This window comes from Ochotona curzoniae, unplaced genomic scaffold (assembly GCF_017591425.1).
Source record: "Ochotona curzoniae isolate NIBS_2020 unplaced genomic scaffold, NIBS_Ocur_1.0 contig_1014, whole genome shotgun sequence".
In the NCBI taxonomy this organism is placed as follows: Eukaryota; Metazoa; Chordata; class Mammalia; order Lagomorpha; family Ochotonidae; genus Ochotona; species Ochotona curzoniae.
The window spans coordinates 46,864,782-46,887,911 of record NW_024464920.1 but is presented as its reverse complement, the minus strand read 5'-3'; the positions used below and the strand labels follow the sequence as shown (position 1 = coordinate 46,887,911).

The 23,130-nt window shown below is 60.8% G+C and overlaps 2 protein-coding genes across 4 annotated transcripts; one reads left to right on the top strand and one right to left on the bottom strand.

Annotated features, from left to right (window-relative positions):
• Positions 1-1,520: 1,520 nt before the first annotated feature.
• On the top strand, positions 1,521-5,497 carry SLC16A8 (solute carrier family 16 member 8). The gene is made up of 5 exons (XM_040988163.1): positions 1,521-1,734; positions 2,177-2,320; positions 2,443-2,706; positions 2,800-3,300; positions 5,169-5,497. The coding sequence occupies exons 1-5, from the start codon at positions 1,521-1,523 to the stop codon at positions 5,495-5,497; spliced, it is 1,452 nt and encodes a 483-aa protein (XP_040844097.1).
• Positions 5,498-6,976: 1,479 nt separating this feature from the next.
• Positions 6,977-18,567, bottom strand: PICK1 (protein interacting with PRKCA 1). Of its 3 annotated transcripts, none has more exons than XM_040985972.1 (13): positions 18,184-18,567; positions 17,995-18,092; positions 16,637-16,748; positions 13,505-13,633; positions 12,560-12,626; positions 11,779-11,868; positions 10,094-10,147; positions 9,698-9,760; positions 9,066-9,217; positions 8,881-8,973; positions 8,441-8,491; positions 7,962-8,106; positions 6,977-7,726 (listed from the first exon to the last, which is right to left on the bottom strand). In XM_040985972.1, the coding sequence occupies exons 2-13, from the start codon at positions 18,033-18,035 to the stop codon at positions 7,455-7,457; spliced, it is 1,269 nt and encodes a 422-aa protein (XP_040841906.1). In that variant the 5' UTR covers positions 18,036-18,092; positions 18,184-18,567; the 3' UTR covers positions 6,977-7,454. The 3 variants fall into 3 exon arrangements, with proteins under 3 accessions (XP_040841906.1, XP_040841925.1, XP_040841916.1); XM_040985991.1 differs by having other exon boundaries at positions 9,066-9,199; XM_040985982.1 differs by having other exon boundaries at positions 18,326-18,567.
• Positions 18,568-23,130: the final 4,563 nt, after the last annotated feature.

The window sequence follows — 23,130 nt, the reverse complement described above, 5'->3', positions numbered from 1 at the left end:
AGGGAGCCCCCCCATCAGGCCGCAGCCCCTACAGGCAGCCCAGCCCCGTGACTCAGGAAGCAGGGGCCACTCCCAACAGAGAGGGAGGGAAGGTGGCTCAGGCTCAGGAGCTCCCTTCTGCCCTCACCCCTGCAGGTTGCCTTCAGGTGGCCAGGGACACAGCACCCTTTGTGTCTGCCTCCTTCATTCCCAGGCTCTCAGAGCTGGATTAGTCTGATCCAGGGGAAGCCACAGAGCCCCTCCTGGAATGTAGCAGCTGTGGGTGGGAGTATCAAGGAGATGAGGGACCTGACGGGGTCCCTCTTTCCCAGGGATGGCCCCCCAACACCAAACTGGGACTCCCTAAAGCCCCCAAACCCAGGAAGGGCTCTGCAGATCCAAAGCCCAGGGTTCCTGCAGGTGGGCAGGGGGTCTCTGAGCCCATTCAGGATGGGTGCAGCACAGTACAAGGAGTACTGCCCCATGTGGAGGCTGAGCTCAGTCCTCCCCCTTCCTGGACAAAAGCCTCTTAGCAGGGTGGCACAGCGCAGGCCCGCCATCTGGGGGAGGGGACAGTCAGTCCAGCATCCTGCCTGCCTGTGGACAACCCAACTCCACCAGGACAAACAGCAGGTGCAGTGGCCCCTCCCTGCAGGCCCCAGGAGATATGAAGCTGGACCAGGACCCCCAAGGAGGGCCCAGGTGAGTGTGGGGTTGAAACAGCCAGGGACTACCTGCCACTCCCTGTCCCCAGTGATAGCGAGGGCTCAGGCAGGGAACCTGGCCCCACAGAGTGCCAAGGCCCTGCAGGAGGGGAGGTGGCCATGCTGAGTCCCAGGTTGCCAGCCAGCCCTGGGCTGCTGCACCAGCCTCTGAGGCTGAGCCCTCTGCCAGGGGTCATGTAGTGAGGAGCTGGAGCTGCAAGTGCGTGGGGCAGGCCTCTCTCCCAGCACCCCTTTCACAGTCCCCACTTGTCCAGTGGAGCCCCAGCTCCAGGCCCCATCCCTGCCTTTCCCAAGCTGCAGTGGACCTTGGTGGGGAGATGAATCCCCCATCTCACAGGCTCAGTAGTCTTAAGATACAGAGCAAACTCCCAGCTGGGCTGAGCTGGACTGGGCTGAACTGGAACTCAGCTCCTAGCTCCTGCTGTAATGTGGCCTTGCCCTCCTGGCCTCCCTTGGCCATTGAGAACAACTAGGACTGAGGGCGAGCCAAAGAGGGAAACAGCATGCACACAGACCCACCCTGTGATTAGCCGGTGGACACACACCTCTGGATACACGATAGCTGGCAGGCTCTGACACTCACCACAGCTTTCCTCCTTTTATCACTAGGTCCTGAGCCCCAACAAGCGCCCTTCCCAGAGGTCCAGGCCCAGGTGGGAACCTTTACAGCTCCTTGCCAGCGTGGGAGTGGGGCAGACACCAGAGTGGGGGGCTGAGGTGGGGGAGGGGGTAAGCTTTGCCTCCTCCACAAGGGTCTCCATCCAACCCAACTACTCTCTCTTGTCCCCCTCCCCATCCCCAGCAGAAGCAGAAGCGATGGGCGCTGGTGGCCCCCGCCGGGGCGCAGGCCCCCCGGATGGTGGCTGGGGCTGGGTGGTGCTGGGCGCCTGCTTCGTGGTCACAGGCTTCGCCTACGCCTTCCCCAAGGCTGTGAGCGTCTTCTTCCGTGCACTCAAGCAGGACTTTGGTGCCGGCTACAGTGACACGGCCTGGGTGTCCTCCATCATGCTGGCCATGCTCTATGGCACAGGTTGGCACCTCTTCAGTCCCCACCCCACCCCCACCCCTGGAACGGCCCAGAAACCCTGGAAGAAAAGGGAGGAAGGAAGGCAGGCAGGCAGGCAGGCAGGAAGGCAGGCAGACCAAGGATGTAACCAGTCAGCAGCCACGGAGCCCCTCCTGGAGTGCAACAGCTGTGGGTGGGAGCATCAAGGGGATCCCTGGCGGGGTCCCTCCTTCCCAGGGCTGGCCCCCCCAGCACCAGACGGAGACTCCTCAAAGCCCCCAAACCCAGGCAGGGCTCTGCAGATCCAAAGTGTCCCCCCACTCCCACGCATGACACAGGCGAGGACACCTAGCCTCTTCCACCTTCCAATCCTCGGTTCTCATGAGCGGTGGGGAGTGGGGCTCTAGGCCAGAACACAGCCTCTCCTTGGTCAGTCCCAATGGCTCTGAACCTGCCCTGCCCTCAGGCCCCGTGTCCAGCATCCTCGTGACCCGCTTTGGCTGCCGCCCGGTGATGCTAGTGGGCGGGCTGTTGGCCTCGGCGGGCATGGTCCTGGCTTCCTTCTCCACGCGCCTCGTGGAGCTGTACCTATCGGCGGGCGTGCTCACAGGTGAGGGCCGGACACCTGGGGCGGGAGGCCTGGCTGCTGGTGCCCAGCCTCTGAGTGGTGGGGAAGGGTCAGGGCCTGGAGCCCCGCATGCACACCACACCTTGCCTCGCCCCGCCCCGCAGGCCTTGGCCTGGCCCTCAACTTCCAGCCATCGCTCATCATGCTGGGACTGTACTTCGAGAGGCGGCGGCCTCTGGCCAACGGGCTGGCGGCGGCGGGCAGCCCGGTGTTCTTGTCGGCGCTGTCGCCGCTTGGCCAGCTGCTGCTGGAGCGCTTCGGCTGGCGCGGTGGCTTTCTGCTGCTGGGCGGCCTCCTGCTGCACTGCTGTGCGTGTGGCGCTGTCATGCGGCCGCCGCCTGGGCCTGGCGCCCCGCCACCGCCACCACATGGGGACCGCAGCCAGGAGGAGGACGCGGACGAAGACCAGGCGGAGCACGGCACAGGTGCCGACGGCCCCGGGGAGGCGGAGGCTGGGATGTCCTCTAGCGGCCGGCAACGCCGGCGCCTGCTGGACGTGACCGTGTGCGCCGACCGTGCCTTTGTCGTATACGTGGTCACCAAGTTCCTGATGGCGCTCGGCCTTTTCGTGCCCGCCATCCTGCTGGTGAACTATGCTAAGGATGCGGGTGTGCCTGACGCCGAAGCTGCCTTCCTGCTGTCCATCGTGGGCTTTGTGGACATCGTGGCGCGCCCGGCATGTGGTGCACTGGCAGGGCTGCCGCGTCTGCGGCCACACGTGCCTTACCTCTTCAGCCTGGCACTGCTGGCCAACGGGCTCACAGATCTGTGCAGTGCACGTGCCCGCTCCTACAGTGCCCTGGTGGCCTTCTGCGTGGCCTTCGGCCTTTCCTATGGCATGGTGGGTGCACTGCAGTTTGAGGTGCTTATGGCCACAGTGGGTGCTCCCCGCTTCCCCAGTGCGCTGGGCCTGGTGCTGCTCGTGGAGGCTGTGGCTGTGCTCATCGGACCGCCTTCTGCAGGTGCGCCTCAAAGGGGTGGGAGGAGGGAGAGCATGAGGAGAAGGAATCGCACCCCAACTGCAGGGCACGCCGAGTGGCTGGGAGGTGGGGGACCCCTGCTCAGAGCCGGGGCACCAGGTGGGCATAGGAAAGCCAGGGAACACACTAGGAGGGAACCAGCAGTGCTGAAGAGCTGGCTGCTGCCTTGGCCAGCTGGCACAGAGGCCCAGTGAGGGGTAGGTGGCAATTTCTTGGTTCGCAGATGGGGAAACCAAGGTATGGGGCTCAGCACAGGGAGTGTAGTTTACATCCCGCCCATGCTAAAGGCACTGAGCAGGCTGGGCACTGCACCTGGCGACCAGGGCAGGTGCAGAACCCCCCGGGAGGGGCACAGGGGCATCCCTCTCTGCTTCAGAAAGTGTCCATCACTAGAGCAGTAGGAGGGGACCCACGGGGTCCTGGAGCGGGTTGGACAAGCAGGAACCCTGGCAGGCTGTAGGGTACACAGGGGTCTCCCTGGACTGGCAGGCTGTGTGTAAGCACAAAGACAGTGACAGGGAGGCCACCTCTGCTGCTCTTGGGGGGCTCAAGCTGACCTGGCTGTGCTCGGTGGTTTCTATGAACACTGCGTGTCATGGCCTTGAGCCCAGCTCCCAGCCCACCCACACGCTCAGGGATACACCTCTGCCTTTTAAAAAATTACTTTGGGGCCCAGCATGATAGCCTAGATTGCATTCTCCCCCAACAAACTGCCTATCATTCATACTTTTCGTTTAAAGTAAAATGACCTTTCCCCCCAATTAGAGTAAATTAGTGACTTTTTACTTCATCTCAAAATCACAACATTGTAAGGGCAGAGCCTCTGGTGAAGTCTTAATGGGGCTCCGAATGTCCTCTCCTCAAATGTGCCAGGATCCCATATGGGCATTGGTTCGAATCCCGGCAGCCCCACTTCCCATCCAGCTCCTTGCTTGTGGCCTGGGAAAGCAGTCAAGGATGCCCAAAGCCTTGAGACCCTGCACCTGCATGGGAGACCCAAGAGACTTCTGGCTTCGGATTGGCTCAGCGCCACTCATTGCGGCCACTTGGGGAGTGAACCATCAGATGGAGGATCTTACTGTCTCCCCTCTCTGTGTACTTGCCTTTCCAATAAATGTAATTTGAAAATTCTAAAGTTTTTTTTTTTCTTGGAAAGGCAGTTCAGATTTATGCAGAGAATTATCTTCCACCTGCTGGTTCACTTCTGCAGTAGAGGGAAACTGCAATGACTGGAGCTGAGCTGATCCGAAGCCAGGAGCCAGGAGCTTCTTCCTGGTCTCCCATGCAGATGCAGGGTCCCAGGGCTTTGGGCCGTCCTCCACTGCCTTCCTAGGCCACAAGCAGGGAGCTGGATGGGAAGTGAAGTCCCTCCCCATATCTGCTGGCCCTCTCTGGGTCTGCCCTACAACCTTGGCCTCAGACACAAACTGGTGCCCATATGGAATCCCAGGGCGAGGATTTAGCCACTGAGCAATTGCACCAGCACCCCCCAACACACACACTTTTTCTTTGGCCCTGACCCAGTGGGCAGAGTGCTCATCCAAGGGTGCTACAGAGCTGGGTAGAGTGAATAGGAGCAGGGACAAGTGCAGCTGGCAGGACAAGACAAGGGGAAAAGTGCAGGGGTGCTGGGGTGGAGAGCCAACTGGGAGACCCCAGAGCACATGAGTGAGGCGCTGGACCAGAGGTGGAGCAGCAGGGACTGGAAGGGGTGGGATGCTGGCATCACAGGCGCTGGCCCAGAAGGTGGAGCCTGCGGGGTACCTGGCCCTGTAAAGTGGGAATAAGGGCTAATGGGACACCCTTGGGCTGCAAGCCCCAGGCCCTGACTGCCCAAACCTTCCCTGCAGGCCGCCTGGTGGATGTACTCAAGAACTACGAGCTCATCTTCTACCTGGCCGGCTCCGAGGTGGCCCTGGCCGGCATCTTCATGGCTGTGGCCACCAAGTGCTGCCTACGCCGTCACCCCAGTGGCTCCCAGGATGCCCCCTCGGGCCCGGGCTCTGAGGGTGAAGCCAGTGACACCGAGGAGGCAGAGGCGGAAGTGGATGTGGACTCGGAGCCCCCTATGGTCAGTCCAGAGCCGCCCTGCAGCCTTGAGACCCTGGAGGAGGCAAGCGCTGGGACCGGGGAGCCCAAGGCAGAGGCAGAAGGTGGGCCAGAGTCTGGGTCTGTGTAGCGCAGGGTAGGAATGGGGGGCTGGCAACCTGAGCCTGCACTGCAAGGCTGGGCACTAGCATCCTACAGACCTCACCAGTCCCCACTGTTGATAAAAGCCCTCTTGAGCCCCAAGTCCTGTTTCTGCGCCTGCCGTAGGGCTTCCTGGGGAGGAGTGGGAGGTGGGGTGACCCTAGAGGTCTCCCCAAGGCCTCAGGAGCTGCCTTGAGGGCTGGGGGAGTCAGAGATGAGTGGGGATGGGGTGAAGGCAGGCCATTTCCCTGCAGACAGCAAGGCTGGTGGACTCCACTGGCTACCTCTCATCCCCTCCCACCGTAGGGGTGGCCAGGGCTGCAGCCCCTGGAGCCTAAGGCAGGTAGGGGTTCACTCCTGGCCCACAAGCTGGGCTTTTTCCTGAGACTCGGAACTGCTGGGCAGGACAGTGTGACCAGGCACCTTGTGCGCCCCCTGGTGGGCACCTGTGTAGAGGACAGCTGAAGGGATGCTGGAGCGAGGTCTGTCCAGGGACTTCATTCAAGGCATTGTTCCTGTGATGCCCTGGCATTGTGGGCACAGCACCGTCATCTTCTGTCCCATGCACCTGCCTTCTGTAAGGGGTCCCCTGTGGCTTCACTCTGTCTGAATTGCACGTACCCCTTGCTCTGCCTCGCCTGTTCCTATGTGCAACAAGCAGGCCCCAAGGGGTAGGACACAGCCTGTCCACTGTTCACGCCCTGCTCCTCTCACCTGTCCAGCTGGGCCCCAGGGCAGGGAGCCCCATGAGCACCTGGCTGATGTCACTACCCGACAGCGCCCTGCTCCACAGGGTGTGACTGTAGTCCCTATGGTCCCACAGGCCCTGAGGCAGCTCACATGACTGGTGAGGTAGGCGTGGAAACAGCCACTTCAGTCAGGGAAACTGAGGCGTGGAAGTTGGGAACTCACTCCGGGTCACAGAGCCTTGACCAGAAGCCAGGCCAGTGGGTGCTGGCCTGTCTTGGCCTCCATGGAGAGGTGGGATGGCCGCCTGGCAGCCAAGCCTATCCCTCCAGCTGAGGACTATTTCAGCGCAGCTGCCACCCCGCTGCCACCCCAATCTGGCTCTTCCACCCTGCACTGTGTCCATCTCTGAAGTGGTCCCCTTGTTCTGACAGGCCAGGGGAGGGTGCATGGAACCACTTCCAGCAACGTGCAGTGTACCCAGGCCCCATCCTTGGCCCTAGGCTGGACAGGCCCCTCAAACAGCCATCTCCCTTACCAGATCTAAGGCCAAATCCCCCATCCCTGCATGGCACAGCCTCCAGTGGGCACCACATCCCTGCATGGCACAGCCCTCAGCGGGCACCACATCCCTGCATGGCACAGCCCTCAGCGGGCAGCCTCTCTGGATCTTGCATCCATGTCCCCAGCTCACAGGGATGCCCGCGCATGCCACCAGCCCCCACCCTGCAGTCCCAGCAGGCAGATGGGGAGGGGCTGAGGCCATTGCCAAGAACCTGGCTGTGTCTGGGTTTGTTTATTCCGTACGGGCCCAGTGCCCCACCCTAAACACACGTGGCGAGGCTGGGGACAAGATAAATGACAGCCACTATATGGCGGGACCAGCCTGGGGCCGGGGCAGAGGAGACACCAGCCCCGCTGTGCAATCCACCTCAGCCTCACTCCTGGTAGGTAGTGGGTGTGCTGGAGGCAGCAAAGGTGCCACGGACACCAGTCCCCACACCCGTTCTGCCCACTGTCCATCCCCAGGCAGCTGCAGGGCCTGAGCTCTCCCTATAGCCAGGAGGCAGGGAAGGGCAGGCTGAGGGTCCCAGGGCCTTCCCGGGCAGGAGTCCAGGTCCGCCCAGTTCGCTGCAGGACAGAGGAGCAGGGAGGCGGCGCCTCGAGCCAGCAGGCCTTTATGCGCCACCCATCCGTGCTGCGACTGTGGCCCTGCCCTGCTCCTGGCTGCCTGCCCCCTTTGGGGCGCCCCCAGGGACTCAGGAGTCACTCCAGCTCCCACCCTTATCCAGGGGCCCTGCGACCCCGCACGTGTCCCTGGCTGGCTCTCCAGCCACTGCGTCCTCCTCCTCTTCCTCGTCCTCCTCGCCATCGGTGAACACACCCTGGCTGGGGCCGTAGGCCAGTGTGGTGTGTGCCAGGTCTACCTCGATGGGGAACACATCTGCGTGGCGCAGCACAGCGTAGCAGTCATTGTAGTACTTGGACATGGTGGACACGAAGCGCTGCAGCTGGAACACGATGTCCTGGACTGGACAGAAAAGGCCAGCACACAGTGGCTGGGCTGCCTCTGCCTGCGGCCACCCGGACACCCCCGCCCCCTTAGGCCCTGGGGAGGCAGAGCAGTGAAGCCCACCAGCCAGGACACAAAACAGGGCTGGGGTGGGCTGCTGCCAGCTGACTCAAGATGCCAAGGGGAGCCTGCCTGCACCTCAGCCCGTGCCATTTGTGAAATGGGCTGCAAGCAGGGCTCGGCCCGCCCTCACCGTGCTTCTGGTCCAGCAGTTCCATCTTCTCCAGCACGTCCTTGCGCATCTGTGAGAAGCGGGCGCGAGCCTCCTGGCGGCAGCGCAGGATCAGGCGGTACTCGTAGTTGCCCGTGCTCACACGGTACAGGGGCTCCCCCAGGGCCTGGGACGCAGACAGGGAACATCAGGGACCCTGCTGCCACAGGGGTGTGGGGACAAGAGACCCAAGGGGCAGGAAGGCTGAGGGCTGGCTCCCCCGACAGACGCCAGCGATCGCTGCTTTAGGAGGAAGGTACACAAGACCAAGGCCGCAGCCCGAGCTCACGGGGTACTGAATGACAGATGGGCAGAGTCCAGCTGCACTCCCCAGCACCTCCAGGCTGGCCTGACCCACCTGACACCCCCGCAGGCCCAGGCCACTCTGGGGCCTCTGAGACAGGTGGGAGCAAGGGGATGCACACCCCCAGGCCAGGGCAGCCCTGCTGTGCGCCACTCACAATGTAGCTGTACTCCTCGTCGTCCATCTCCTTCACCTTCAAGCAGTAGGACTGCGGGAGGGAGGCCAGCAGTCAGAGCAGCCGCCACCGTCCAGCCCAGCTCTCCTGTCCCCAGCTCCCCGGGAAGCCTCCTGGGTCCTGTGCGTGTCCAGCCGGGACACAGGAGGCAGGTGGTGGCAGGCGCAGAGGGGGTGGGCACTCCTCCCCCATGGTGGGCTCTGGGACAACAGGCCCCAGGCAAAGCACCTGATGGCTGGCCCTGCCTATGGGCACAGCACCAGAACCCTGCTGTGCCCAGCCCCATCCCCGCCCTGCCCACAGCCTCAGTAATGGTGACCGCACCAGGCGGGGCCTTGGTACTGCTGGCCCACACCTCCCGTCCACCTGCACCTGCTGTGTGGCGTGACAGATGGGCATGGTGAAGGCAGACAGGTGCTCACCAGGTACTCAAACTTCACGTCCAGGTACTTCTTAATGGTGAGGCGTGTGTCCGGGATAGCCTTGTTGAGGTACGTATTAAGGTCTGTCAGCATCTGCGGAAGTAGGGTGCTCCTGAGGCCCTGGCCCAGGCCACACCCCACACCCTGGCATCCACTCGCCTCACGGCCCGCCTGGTGGGGCCTACCGGCTTGATGGTCTTCAGGAGCCGGATGCCGAACTTCTCAATGCTGCGGTGGGCGTCAGCAAACTTCACAAACGCCTCACTCGCAGCTGGCTGAGGCTCCCGCACCCCAATCACGGAGAACACGTCCCCAAAGGCTGCAGGACAAGGGGGCCCTGAAGGCGGCCCCCCCACCACATGGGGAAGCTGGTGGTCTGCTGGGGCATGGTGCAGGGCAAGGTGGGCTGCAGGCAGGGTCTGTGTGGGGTCCTCCTGGGGACAGGCGGCCCCCTCCTGTTAGGGGCAGGGCCTCGTCTACTCCTGCCTGGGTCCCAGCCCCTCCTCCAGCCCACCCCCTGGGCACTGGTCCCCATCCCAACAGTGCCAGACCACAGGAGGGGTCTGCCTCTGGGTGCCCACTTCCTATGCCCAGGCTCCAAGCTCTCAACTGGAAAGGAGCCAGCTCAGCTGGCCTACCTGGCTACAGGGCTGTGGGAATGGAGACCACTCCCCACAGGCCCATCATCGCCCCACCCCAGGCCAGGCCCTGCCAAAGCTGACATGGGTATGGGCAGGCCGGAGGCAGCTCAGCCATGACCCCATAGTACAGGAGACACTGATCCCCGAGCAGGGCGGCAGGCCAGGGGACAAGTTACCCCGGTGGGTCTGCGACAGCTCATAGAAGGCCCGCAGCAGATTCTTGGCATGTTCCGTCATTCCTGCAGGAGAATGGAGGACAGCATGGCTGGGACATGGGGCAGAGCATGGCTGGGGGACGGGGGACAGGGGACGGCATGGCTGGGACATGGGGCAGGGCATGGCCGGGGGGACGGCATGGCTGGGGGACAGGGGGATGGCATGGACGAGGGATGGGGGACAGCATGGCTGAGGGAAAGGGGATGGCTTGGCCAGGGGCGGAATGGCCCAGGGTGCTGGGGCTGAACCTGGAGCCCGCAGAGGACAGGGGCAGGACTCACAAGCTGTGAGGGAATGAGGGGTTATAGGGGAAGCCACTGATATTCAGAGCCTCCCGCAGGCCCAGCAGCACCCACCTCTGTAGAGCTCGGCTGTCCGCTCCAGCTCCTCCAGTCGCTTGACGAGCCCATCTGTGGGGACGCGGGGAAAAGGTGAGGCACTGCCATGTCCCCAAGCCAGGGAAGGACAGGGCTGGGGACAGTACCCCCACCCTCCCAAGAGCAGACTCCATGTGACTGGCCCCCTGGCACTGTGAGCCTGGCTTCAAGGCCGTCTGCGAACAGCCTGTCCCTGAAAGGCAAGCACGCAGGAGAGCGGCCCCAGCCCTGGGCCAGGACAAGTCCAAGGAGCAGCGGGGACAAGAGCATGACAGTCAGTGGAAGATGGTCAGGCAGTGCCCACAGCCCCATGAACCCAGGCCCCGCAGTCAAGACTCCCAGGCTAATGCTGGGCTAGCGGAGACAGCAGGGACCAGTGTGGGGGCACACAGCTGCCCCTGCCCCAGTCAGGCCCAGGCTGGCCCAGTCAGGGCGGTGACCGGGCAACATGGAGAAATTCAGGAAGGGCTTCAACTAGAGCTGGGCCCTGGCAGGAACAGGCAGGCCCAGCAGGCTCCGGTCAGCACCTGCTGAGTGCTGGCCACGGAGCAGGCCCTGGTGGGCTGCTTGACAGCCAAGACTGGCAGCAGTGAGACAGTGGGGACACGGGGACACAGCAGGGGCCAAGAACAGCAATGGAAGGGCAAGCAGGTGCCATGAAGGTGGAGCAGCTCCTTTCCTCAGGACCTGGTGGGTGCGCAGCGGCCCAGCAAGACATGTGGGGCTCCTGGCACCCTGAGAGGTAGGCACACAGCCCCCTCAGGAGCTCACCCGGCCAGAGGCATGCGTGAGGCACAGCGTCTGCCAAGGGCTTCTTGACATGGTCAGCCTGAGACAACGCTGCATCTCCTTGTTGGAGGAGATGAGGCAGAGAGGCACAGTGACCCCCACATCACCCTCAGGGCTCGTGTCCCCACTGCCCACCTGGGTCAAGGCCTCTAGGGAGCAAGAGGGAAGGGTGCGGATGGGGCAGAGCCTAGGCCCCATTTGGGCAGGACAGATGGCAACTGGGGAGGAAGGGGCACCTCACAAATCCCAGGCCTGGCTCCGTGGGGCCCCTGCCAGCACCACGCCAGCCACGTCAGCGCACACCAGGGCTTGTTTTTAGCTGGGTCACGGGACATTATGACAACTTCAATTTTAGAACCTCTATTTGCGGCTGAGAAATTGCAAGGTTTGGGGGGAAAAACACAACAGCCAGTGCCAATTCCATCGCAGCTCACGGTAACTACAGAAACAGGGTTTATGGGCCCCAGGCCCAGAATAGCAGCCCCCAACCCCCGGCTCCTGGAGGTATTTATATCCACCCCCACTGTGGGAACGCTATTTATAACCCTGGCCAGTGTGCCTGCGTGTCTGTGTGCATGCTGGCATGCGGGCTGACGGGCAGCTGCCCCTGCCTGGGAAGGGGCATCAGCGCCACCTCCTGGAGAAATGTGGGCAGTGCTGAAGCAGGTGGTGCTGGCCCCGCCCCATGAGAGGCAGGCTCCTGATCCTAAGGAAAGGACACCTGCTCACAGACTGGCCCGGGGCGGGGGGGGACAGCTATGGACACTCCAGGAGCTGGGAGGCCGCGCTGCGTGACCAGCCCTCCGGGAAGAGAGAGGCTCACACACCAGCTTCCTGGGCGAGGGTGGGGGGTGGGGCGCCAGGCAAGGACTCACCGTTGCACAGGATGGCTCGGCTCAGGCCCAGAGCATCGGCTGTCCCCGAGCTCATGTTCTCTACCAACCGGTGCTTGACTTTCTTCAACACTGGGCCAGGTGAGAAAAGGCAGCAGCTGGGTCCCCAGCCTCATCGCAGCTCGCTGGCAGTGGCCAGCAGGGGGCCAAGGGGCTGCACTGTGGTTAGGTGCTAGGATGGACAGGTGGGGCAGGGGGAAGGGCTCAAGTCCCCAGGCCAGCTATGTCAGAGCAGTGGTCCCAGGAGTGACCAGTGACCTGGCCCCAGACCCAGTCACTACAGCATCTGGAAGGGCCCCGGCTGCAAGGATTTGGAGCAAAATCTGGGTTGGCTCAGTATACCTATGCCACTCGCTACACACCAGGCGTTAGCTCTGGCCCTGGGGTTGGAAAGGGGCTGCAGTGTTAGCCCCATGAGGGGCAGGGGGTCCCACAGGGCCTGGGGCCCGCTTCGGCCACTCCTAGATTTTGGTTTCTGCAGAACTAGGCCCAATGCCTTATCTGGGAGAGGGCAGGCAGAGGGGGAAGGGCTCCTCTGTTCAACGCCAGGGGTACAGCTGACCCTAAGCCTACGAGCGGCATCAGGCGTGCAGGCGAGGGACAGCTGAGTCCTGGAGGTCATGGATGGGGTAGCTGGGGTAGACCTGGGGCAGTAAGGACCGAGGGACAGGATCTGAAACAGCCCCTCCAGATGGCCCTGCTCAGGAGGTCTGAGCCCAGAGCCCCAGGGCTGTGGCTGCACTGTCCCCAAGGGGACACTTACCTATGTCCAGGGACATGCCCTGCTTGGGGTCAGCTTGCAGCTTGTTGTAGTGAATGGTCACCTCCCCCTGTAAGACCACCAGGCGACTATCACACACCTTGCCCAGCTGTGTGTCACAAGCCCAGCCTGGGCCCAAGGGGCCTTGGTCGCAGAGGGACACAGCCTGTGTGGGACCCTGTCTGCCCAGGGTGACATGGCCACCATGGAGCACACTGGCCTCTTTGGTGTCCTGCACCCCGTTCCCCCGCACCACACACCCCTGCACAGAACATCCCTCCACACCCTACAACCTCGGTCAGCTACACGTCTGAGCATGCTCAATGAAGGGGCAGGGCTGATGCCAGCCAGGGATGGCAGGAGTGCTCAGGACCCTGCGCCCCCGGGAGGCAGCCCCATCACATACATCCCTAGGATGCAGCCAAACAGAAAACACAATTCAAAAACTGAGTCCTGAAGGGACCCCAAATGAGCCAGTCCAGCAGTCGGGCAGGTATGACGATCCACCCTGCAGGGGTACAGTGTTGTGGCCGCCATGTCACTTCCTCCCTGTGACCCCAGGAACACAGGAGCCCCTGGATTCAAAGGGGTGCTTCTCTCCCTCAGAGACTACACAAGGCCCAGCTGAGGTCATGGGCATCTGCTGATCTCCCAGAGGAGGCTCGCTCTGGACTTGAACTTCCACTCCAGCCCTGACCAAGGACACACAGCCTGCCCCACTGCCAAGCGCCAGGTCCCTGGGTGGGCACCTTGCCCACTCTCTCACCAAGGCCTAAACATGGCCCAGAGGCAGATGTGGGAGAGGGACCGAGGGGCGGCAGGGATTCCGGGCCTGCCCCTGCCCCACAGCCCAGGCCCAAGCTGCCACAGGATGGAGGGAGAGACCAAGGGTCACCAGGGGTCCCGGCCTTGCCCCTGCACCCCAGCCCAGGTCTACTCAACTCTTACCTTCACCTCCTGAATCATCTTCGCCACCTCCACCTTGGTCTTCCCTTTGATAGAGCGCCCGTTGACACCCGTGATCTCGTCACCCGCAGCCACCGTGCCGTCCCGGGCTGCGGGGGTGTTGTCAAACACCTGCAGGGGGCCAGGGGGAGGACCTGGTGAGGCCTGGGCACTCAACAGTCCCCAAGGTACACACCCAGGGCCGGGCTGCCAGAACCAGCACTTTCTCCACGGCACCCCTGGTAGGCTTGTTCTCACAGCCACACTGCCTCCAGGTTGTTGCTCCAGGGAACTGGCCCCACAGCGCAGACCAGGGTTGTCTGAGCGAGGGCCCCCAAAAACCCCCTCTCCCAGGGGACCCCTTCACAGTGTCCCTGCTCACTGGCTGCATGGAGCTGGGCGTGGCCAGCAAAGGCCAAATGCATGAGATAGCAAAGTCACTCTAAAATGCAAAATCACACCCAGAAAGAAAACCCCCCCGGGCTCAGCCGACTGTGGAGGGGGCAGGGTGTGCCAGGGTAGGCCACACCTCCACAGAGCCCCCCCACCCAGTTTCAGTCCCCTAACTGCTTCCGATCCAGCTTCCTGCTTGTGCACCTGAGGCAGCAGTACACAGCCCAGGCCCTCAGGCACCTGCGAGGGACTGCAGCTGGCCCAGACCTGGCTCTTGTGGGCGTGTGGGGGCGAACCAGCGGATGGAGATCTGTCTTCTCCTCTCTGTCATTCTACTATCCAAATTAACAATAAATCTATTTTTAGAAACAGGAAGACAATAAAATTAGCAGCAGTGGACCTGGTAGTCTATTCCTTCTGCCTTATCCTTAGTATCTAAGCTTGTTTTCTTCTAAAGATTTGACAGGAAAGGCAGATTCAGAGAGGAAAAGAGACGCAGAGAGAAAGCGCTTCCATCCGTTGATTCACTCCCCAAATGGTCGCCAATGGACGGAGCTGCTGATTAGAAGCGAGGAGCTTCTTCGGCCTCTCCCACGTGGGACCAGAAGCCCAAGGCTTTGGGCTGTCCTAACTGCTTTCCCAGGCCACAGGCAGGGAGCTGGATGGGAAGTACAGACGACGAAATTAGAACCAGCACTAATATGGGATCCCAGCATGTGCAAGGTGAGGACTTCAGCCACTAAGTTATTGCACCGAGCCCTCTTTTTTTTTTTTAAAGATTTATTTATTTTTTATTGGAAAGGCGGATTTAGAAAGAGGAGAGACAGAGAAAAAGATCTTCCGTCTGTTGGTTCACTCTCAAATGGCCACAACAGTCGGAGCTGAGGCAATTCGAAGCCAGGAGCCAGGAACTTCCTCCTGATCTCCCACGCATGGGTGCAGGGTCCCAAGGCTTTGGGCTGTCCTCCACTGCTTTCCCAGGCCACAAGCACGGAGCTGGATGGGAAGTGGGGTAGCAGGGATATTAACTGGTGCCCATATGGGATCCTGGCAGTTGCAAGGTGAGAATGTAGCCATTATGCCAGGCCTAGTTTCTAAGCTTTCCATAAAAAGCTCATCAGTGGGCCCAGCACCGTGGCCTAGCGGCTAAAGTCCTCATCTTGAACGCGCTGGGATCCCACGCGGACACCAGTTCTAATCCTGGTGGCTCCACTTCCCATCCAGCTCCCTGCTTGTGGCCTGGGGAAGCAGTCGAGGTCGGCCCAAAGCCTTGGGACCCTGCACTCGCGTAGGAGACCTGGAGGAAGTTCCTGGCTCTTGGCTTTGGATTGGCTCAACACTGGCCATTGCGGTCACTTGGGGAGTGAATCAATGGACGAAAGATCTTCCTCTCTGTCTCTCCTCTCTGTATATGTGACTTTCTAATAAAAATTAAGTAAATCCTAAAAAAAAAAAACATGTCAGAGGGTGATGCGGTGGCACAGCAAGCTAATCTTTTGCCTCTGGTGCCGGCATCCCATATGGACACTGGTTTGGGTCCTGGCTATTCCACTTCCAATCCAGCTCCCTGCTAATGTGCCTGGAGAGTCGCAGAGGACGGGGACCGGGATGGAGTTCCTGACTCCTGGCTTTGGCCTGTCCTAGTCATGGAGGCCCCTGGGGAGTGAAGCAGCAAATGAGAGCTGTCTCCCTCTATCACTCTACCTTCCTCTTTACAAAAAAACCCTTGGGACCCTGCACCCACGTGGGAGACCTGGAAGCTTTTGGCTCCTGGCTTTGGATCGGCTCTGGCTGCTGTGACCACGTGGGGAGTGAACCAGTGGACAGCAGATTCCTGTCCTTCTCTCTGTAAATCTGCCTTTCCAATAAAAACAAGTAAATCTGACAAGATCGGGCGCGTTCAGGGTGGTATGGCCGTAGACAAAACAAGTAAATCTTAAAAAAAAAAAAGATAGGATCCAGCAGTAATTTTTTTTTACACCAAAGGCACAGCAAGAGAAACAAACAGTAAAACTGGACAGAGAGGAACATTCAGCTCCAACACATAAATACACAACCAGCACTGGGACTGTGGTGCAGAGAGCTAAGCCATGGCCTGTAACACCAGTTCAAGTCCCGGCGGCTCCACTTCTGATCCAGCTCCCTGCTAATGCACCCGGGAAAGCAGCGGAGGACAGTCCACATGTGTGGGCCCCTGCATTCCCGCGGGAGACTCTGAAGAAGCTCCTGGCTCCAGCTCAGCTCAGCTCTGGCCATTGCTGCAAAGGGCAGTGAACCAGGAAATGGAAGATCTCTATTTGTAACTCTATCTTTCAAATGATTAAGTGTTTTAAAAAATATTTATTCATTTGAAAGAGGCACAGTTACACACAGAAAAAGATCTTCTATCCACTGGTTCACTCCCCAATGGCCATGGCAGCTGGGCCTATGCCAGGAGCCTCAGGTGGGGTCATCTGCACCTGAACTTGGGTTGCCGTTTCAGCATGTCTGCAAGCCTTCACTCGGGTGAGCGCCCAGAGCTTCCTTCTGCTGACCCGAGGGGGGGGGGCAGCACATGCCACATGCCCACTGTGTGCACACAGGGCCCTGCCCTCAGGGTACCACAGGGCTGGGTACCCAGGCCCAGCCCAGGAGCAGGTGGGGCCCAGACGGAGGCACAGCCTGAGGTGGGGGCCCGGGTGGAGAGGATCAGCCCACGCTCATCACACCCACGCAGGAGAGTGACTCCCAGGAGCACAGTACCTGCACGATGTAGAGGCACGGGCAGTACTGGGCCCCTCCCCCGATGCTGATGCCAATGAGGTTCTGGGAGTCCTTCTGCAGGGTCACCTTCCCGGGCACGGTGGGGATCCCGCTGCCAAGGAAAGCAGGTGCAGCGGGTGACGGGAGAGGACCCCACACCACCCTGGAACGGGCAGCTGGGGAAGCAGGTCCCAGCCCTGCCTGGCAACCTGTGGTGTCCAGGCTGGTCCCTCTCTCGGCATCATGGCTTGCAGAAGGATGAGCCCAGGAAGCATGGATACCAGGTAGCCCATGGCAGCCCCTCTGGTGTCCTCTCTCTGAGCTCTGCTGCTCTCACCTTCTCAGGCACAGGTGGAGCATCAGGGCCACCTCCTCCAGAAAGCCCTCCCGACCATCACCCTCTTCCCGGCTCGCCACTACCCTGCCCAGCCACCTCCACCCCGTGGCTTTTACCACAAACCAGCACTTGCCAAAATTTCATGGTTAATACTTCCACGTGCTCACCCAGCAGACACTGCTGACAGTACACTGACATCCAGCAACCCCTACATGCTGGGTACACCAAGGCCGGCACACCAGGCCCAGCATTGTGACGTGGCACCTGAGCCACCGTCTGTGACACTGCCATCCTATACCAGAACACCGTTATAGGTTTAAGATTTATTTATTTTGGGAGCTGCCAAAGTGGCTCAACTGGCTAACCCCTCCAGCTCAAAAGCACCAGCATGCCACAGAAATGCTGGTTCGTGTCCCGGCTGCTCCACTTCCCATCCAGCTCCCTGCTTGAGGCCTGGAAAGCAGCAGAGGACGGCCCACGTCCTCAGGGCCCTGCACCTGCACTAGAGACCTGGAAGAAGCTCCTGGCTTTGGACTGGCTCCGGCTGGTGTGGCCATCTGCGGAGTGAACCAGCCGATGCAGCTCTCCTGTCCCTCTCTTGCCTTAATAAAATATGAAATTCTTAATAAACAGCCTTGGTTGCAGTCGGTGCTGCAGAGTGGGGTTTTTGAAAATCTGTCCCACTGATGACACTCGCTGGGGAGGGAAATGGCTGACATTCTGCTTGTTCTTCAACACTTCCTCGGTGAAGCCTTCCCTGACTGCCCCAGCTCCATCTGTCCCCGCCCCGCCACCCGACCTCAAGTCACCCCACGAGCAACCCTGAATTGTCATCAGCTGTGCGTGTGCCCGGAGCCTCCTTCCCCCTGCAAGGACAGGGTCGCTTTCTGCCTCAGTACACCCGATCCTCCTCTGTCAGTCAGGATTTGCAGAACCACCAAGAAGCCGAGAGTAGAGACCCCTGGGACGCCTGGACCCCTGCGAGGGGGGGTGGGGCGTCTTGGAGAAACAAAATACTCACAGTTTATCCTCTTCGATTTCATAATCCAAGTCTGCAAACATGGTTGCGAGAGTTGGGGCAGGCTGGCCCACGGCCCAGCTCGGCAGGGGCACGGCGAGCTGGAGCCGGGAGGGAGAAGGTGGGGTTCAGGGCGCGCCCAGCGGCGACAGCGGGGGCCGGGGGCGTCTCGGGCCGGCAGGGCACTCTTACTGGATACCAAGGGGCGCTCCAGGCCAGGGCGGTGGGCGCAGACCCCAGAGGCCGCTCCCACGGGTCTCCAGGCTCTCCTGGGAGCTGTCCCTGTCGCTGACCGGAAGAGCCGCGTCCCCGCCAGCCTGGCACCTGAACGCACCTGCCGTTCCACCTGGCGGCCGCTGCGACTGTCGCGTCACTTCCGGTGGGACACGGAAGTCCCGCCCGGTCCCCCCGGGGTGTTTGGTCCGGCCCCCGCAAACAGCCCTTCCGTTCTCGGCTCACGGGCCTCTTAGAACCGGGGCGAAGACACAGGTGTTGGCGGAAGCTCGCCGTCGGCCCGAAAACGCGGGCACGGAAGCAGCTCGGGATGGAGCACTCGCGTCTCAGCCGTCGCCGCCATCTTGGGAAGGGCAGGGTTCTTCCCGGCACGCTCCGCGGCACGCATGGGAACACGCTGGCGCGGCGGTTGCCGTGGCAACGACAGCATCCCTGGAGCGGGGTTACCTAGGGCGAAGCTCAGCAGGCCTTGCCAGCTTCAAATCCTTCCCTTCGGCACCCTTACGCCGTTCTTCCTCCATAGCAAATTAAAAGCATTGAGGTGTAAGATTTGGGGTCCTTTTGCTTCTTTAATCCTAAACAGACAGTCCCTGGTGGCTGTCCGAGCAAATGAGGCCAGGCCTCGGTGGTGCTCCTACCGACACCTGTGCCCTGGGGCCCAGGGGGTAAGGCGAGAGGTGGAAGGGCAGCAGCCTTCTGCCGCACCCAGAGCCTGAGCGGCCCATCACATCCGAGCCCTGTCTGCTCTCCTGTGCTGAGAGGAAATGGGGTCCCCGAGTAAGGCTCCCCCTTAGCCACAGTCCCCAGGCCACAGGGGCAGCCACGAGGAGGGCCGCTTCCACCCCCTGGTGCATCCCATCTCCCGCCTTTGGCAGCTGCGGAATCTGAGCGTTCCCCATCTAGCTCCCTACCTCAAGAAGGTCAACAGGGGAGAGAAAAGCAGGTATAGGTGCTTTGTCACCAAGGCCAGTGAGAGCTCAAAAGCCCAACCCTTCTGGGTAGGGGCAGGACACCCAGGCCCCCTCCTCCACTTTGTGTCATAACAGTACTAGTTCTCCTATTCCAGGCAGCCTTCCCAGACAGCTCCACCTCACACTGGGGTGTCCTTTCTGGCTCTTTGTTCAGATGATGCGTTACGTGTTGCCCTGGGCCACATCCGTAATGATTCCCTTTCTGTGTCTGTGAAGGCATTTCCAAATGGGGTCATACCTTGAGTGGCAGGTAAGTTGCTTTGTCCTGCTGCTGCCCTCAGATGGTAAGCCCCTGGCACGCCCACCTCCCAGAGCAGCCTAGGAAGCCAACGGCAGGTGTCACCAGGACAGCTGAGCGGAAGCTCTGATGGTTTGGCAACCTGTACCTGTTCCTGTGAGAGCCAGCGGGCATCGCTTCACCGTGCTTACAGGAGGGAGTCCCACAGTCCACCAGGCACAGCATGGAGTCGGCTTACTGAGACAAGGGTGTAATTACCACCACAGATTTTAAGAAAATAACAGCATTGTTTCATCTTTTGAATTCTTTAGCTTAGATTTATTTATTTTTATTGGGAAGTCAGAATTGCAGAGAGGAGAGACAGAAAGATCTTCCAGCTGCTGGTTCACTGCCCAAATAGTCCCAATGGGCAGAGCTGAGACAATTTGAAGCCAGCAGGTTCTTCCGGGCCTCCCATGTGGGTACAGGGTCCCAAGACTTCGGGCTGTCTTCTACTGCTTTCCCAGGCCTGGCTCAGCTCTGCCCATTGGGGCCATTTGGGCAGTGTAAACCAGCAGGTGGAAGATCCTCTCTGTCTCTCCTCTTTGTAAATCTGATATACCTTTCTAATAAAAATAAATCTTTTTCTAAAAAATGCCAACGTGTTGGATCTAGCTCTCTGGGGAAAAGGAGAGCCTGCCTGTCTCAGAGGGGCTGGGAGGAAGGGCTTCTGTCAAGGCCAAAAGCCAGGGAAGGCTTCCTGGCAGCAGTGGCACATCAACTCAGGTCTGGGGATGGTGCCAAGACCCCACCCCCAGCTCCCATGTGGGAAGAGGTCCAGGCAGCGGGGGCGGTGCAGGGGGTCAACTCTAGGGGATGTGCCAGAGCACCCTCCTCCATGGTGAGCCTAGACGGCGAGTTAAGGACTTCTACCCACTTCCTGCAGCTGAGCGCAGCAGGTGCGTGGACTGTCTCCCCTGTGCTGCCCCCTACCCTGTCCATCCCTCAGGTAGGACTCTCCCACCCAGCCCTGGGGCGGACACTGTGGCCCTGGGGTGGACACTGGGGACTCCCAGCCTCCAATTGTATCTCCAAGCCGGCCAGGCCATTGCCCTCCCAGGTTCTTGGGGGCGTGCTGCCACCTAGTGGCCACTGTGAGAAATACCTTCTGAGCCCGGAGCTCCACTGAGGTCCCAGGCCTGCTGCTGGCTTGGGGAGCCCCGGTCCATGCACCCCTAGGCCCTGGCTGTCCCTCTGCACGTGTCTCACTAATTGAGCCATCCATCAAGGGTTCCTGTAAAGGCCAAGAAGCCCGGGATGAACAGGTGGGGGTGGATTCAGATCATCTTTGGCACAGGGCATTGGTGCTTGCAAGGCTAGCAGCACACACTGAGTGGTTACTAAGTGCCAGGGCCTTGTCCTGCGTGGCTGACATCCTGTTTCTCATTCACACCTCCTCCCAAAAGCCTTCAGGCGCAGGTGTTTGTTTACCGAGTGCATCCAGGTCTAGGATGCAAGGAGAGGTGAGACCAGCAGGCAGCTGGCGGCAGGGGTTGAGGGGAAGGGGTGCTGCAGGAGTGTCGCCAGTGATGGGTGGGGCAGGGTGCTGTGTGAGGGGCCTCCGCATTTCCTGACTTAGAAAGACAGGGGGTGGCAAGCAAAGTGCCCCCGACACCACGAAGGCTTGGGAGCCGGTCGCCCCATTTCACACATGCATACAGTAAAGCACATATGTGTTTGCCTGCTCATCAGCTTCCCAGCTGTCCCCCGAGTGGACTGAGTGCTCCCAAAGTCAGGGATTGATGTGGGGGCCCAAGTGTCAGAATCGATAACCCTAATTCCAGCTGCCTGGCACGGAGGCCCACAGGAGACCACAGCAGGGGAAGGTGAGAAGGCAGGGGTCGGTGGGCATCTAAGGGAGCCTGAGGCCCCGTCGCGGGGGTGGGGGCCCTGTCCTCCCCAGCACTGCCACCTGCAGGCAGCCGAGAGCAGGGCAGCACAGGGGAAGGGAGCCAGCGGTCTCCGGGGCAGCTTCCCCCAGGCCGTGGCAGCAGTGGGGCTAGTGGGGAGGGGGATTTTTACATCCTTCTGGAATGCCATTGGCAGCTTTGATGGAGCCCTGGGCCTTGCCATCCTAGGGGTTAGCAGGACTCTCCTCGGGGCGGAGGTGAGATGAGAGTATCCACGGGGCCCCCAGCAGGCTCTATTCCTGGCTCAGACTGGCATGTCATGGGCTGACCCCTGACCTCCGGTCCACCCGCTCACCCCCGAGCCTCTGGCCCCGGCTTAGGTCAGTGATGAAAGCGGTGCGAGCCCGGGGGTGGGGAGGACAAGGACAGGGGCCGATTGTTCCCGCCCCTGGCAGCAGAGAGGGACTTGGGCTCTTGGCTTCATCTCCTCCCTGTGCCCCCTCCCCAATCTGTCTGGGTCAAGTGGGACATTTTCCTCCAGGCAGCCCAAAGACACATCACCCTCCCCACCCACCACTACCATTCCACGGCTCAGACACTTGGGACAGAGCCTGGGACAGGAGCCCAAGGGCCATGGACATGACTGCCCTCTCAGGGCCTCAGAGCCTGTGGAGTGGGGTCCCAGCAGCCCCACAGCCACAGACAGGAGGCTCTGAGGAGGGGCAGGCCGACAGGTACCAAGGGGCTTGGCCCTCTGTCTCCTCCCACAGCGCAGGGCCCCTGTCTCTCTCTTCATAGAACATCCCGTGTGTACCTTAGGGTCTAGCTGGCTCCTCCGTGGACAAACGCGCCTTGTTCCTCCAGGGCGGGCAGGCTGACGGACTCCAGACCCTGTCCTTCCTTCCAGGTTCCAGAGGAGCCAGCCCCGAGTCCCGCAAGAGCGGACCCGTGCGTGGGAAGAGGGCTGTGTGAACCTGTGACTGCTTGTGTCCACGCGTGTCTCTTTGGTATTTTCAAGTGCACAGGGTTCTCATGCGGTAGGAAAACAGAAGTGTTAAGGTGCCGCTCCACTCTCAGCACGTCCCCAACAGCCCTGGGCTGGTCTCAGGGGCCCACAGACGGGAGCCAGGAGTGCCATCCGGTCTCCCGTGGCAGGAGTAACCCCCTATCTGAGCTGTCACCTGTTGCCCCCTAGAGTAGGTATATTAGCAGGAAGCAGGAGTCAGGAGCCACAGCCAGCTATCATTTTTTAAATTAATTTATTTATATATTGGAAAGTCAGACATACAGAGAGGAGGAGAGACAGAGATCCTCTGTCCGCTGAGTCACTTTCCAAGTCGCCACAACAGCCGGAGCTGAGCCAATCTGAAGCCAGGAACCCGGAGCCTCCTCCTGGTCTTCCAAGTGAGTGCAGGGTCCCAAGGCTTTAGGCTGTCCTCAACGGCTTTTCCAAAACACAAGCAGGGAGCTGGATAGGAAGCAGGGTCACCAGGACACAAACTGGTGCCCATATGGGATCCGGCGTGTACAAGGCAAGGACTTTAGCCACTAGGCCACCGGGCCAGGTCCCACAGCCAGCTATTTTTTTAGAAAGATTCATTTATTTGAGAGACACAGTTACAGAGGGGACAGAGATAGATCATCCATCTGTTGGCTCACTCCCCAAATGGCTGCAATGGCTGGAGCTGAGCCAATCTGAAGCCAGGAGGTAGGAGCCTCTTCTGGGTCTCCCACGCGGGTGCAGGGTCCCAGGGCTTTGGGCCGTCCCCCACTGCCTTCCCAGGCCACAAGCAGGGAGCAGGATGGG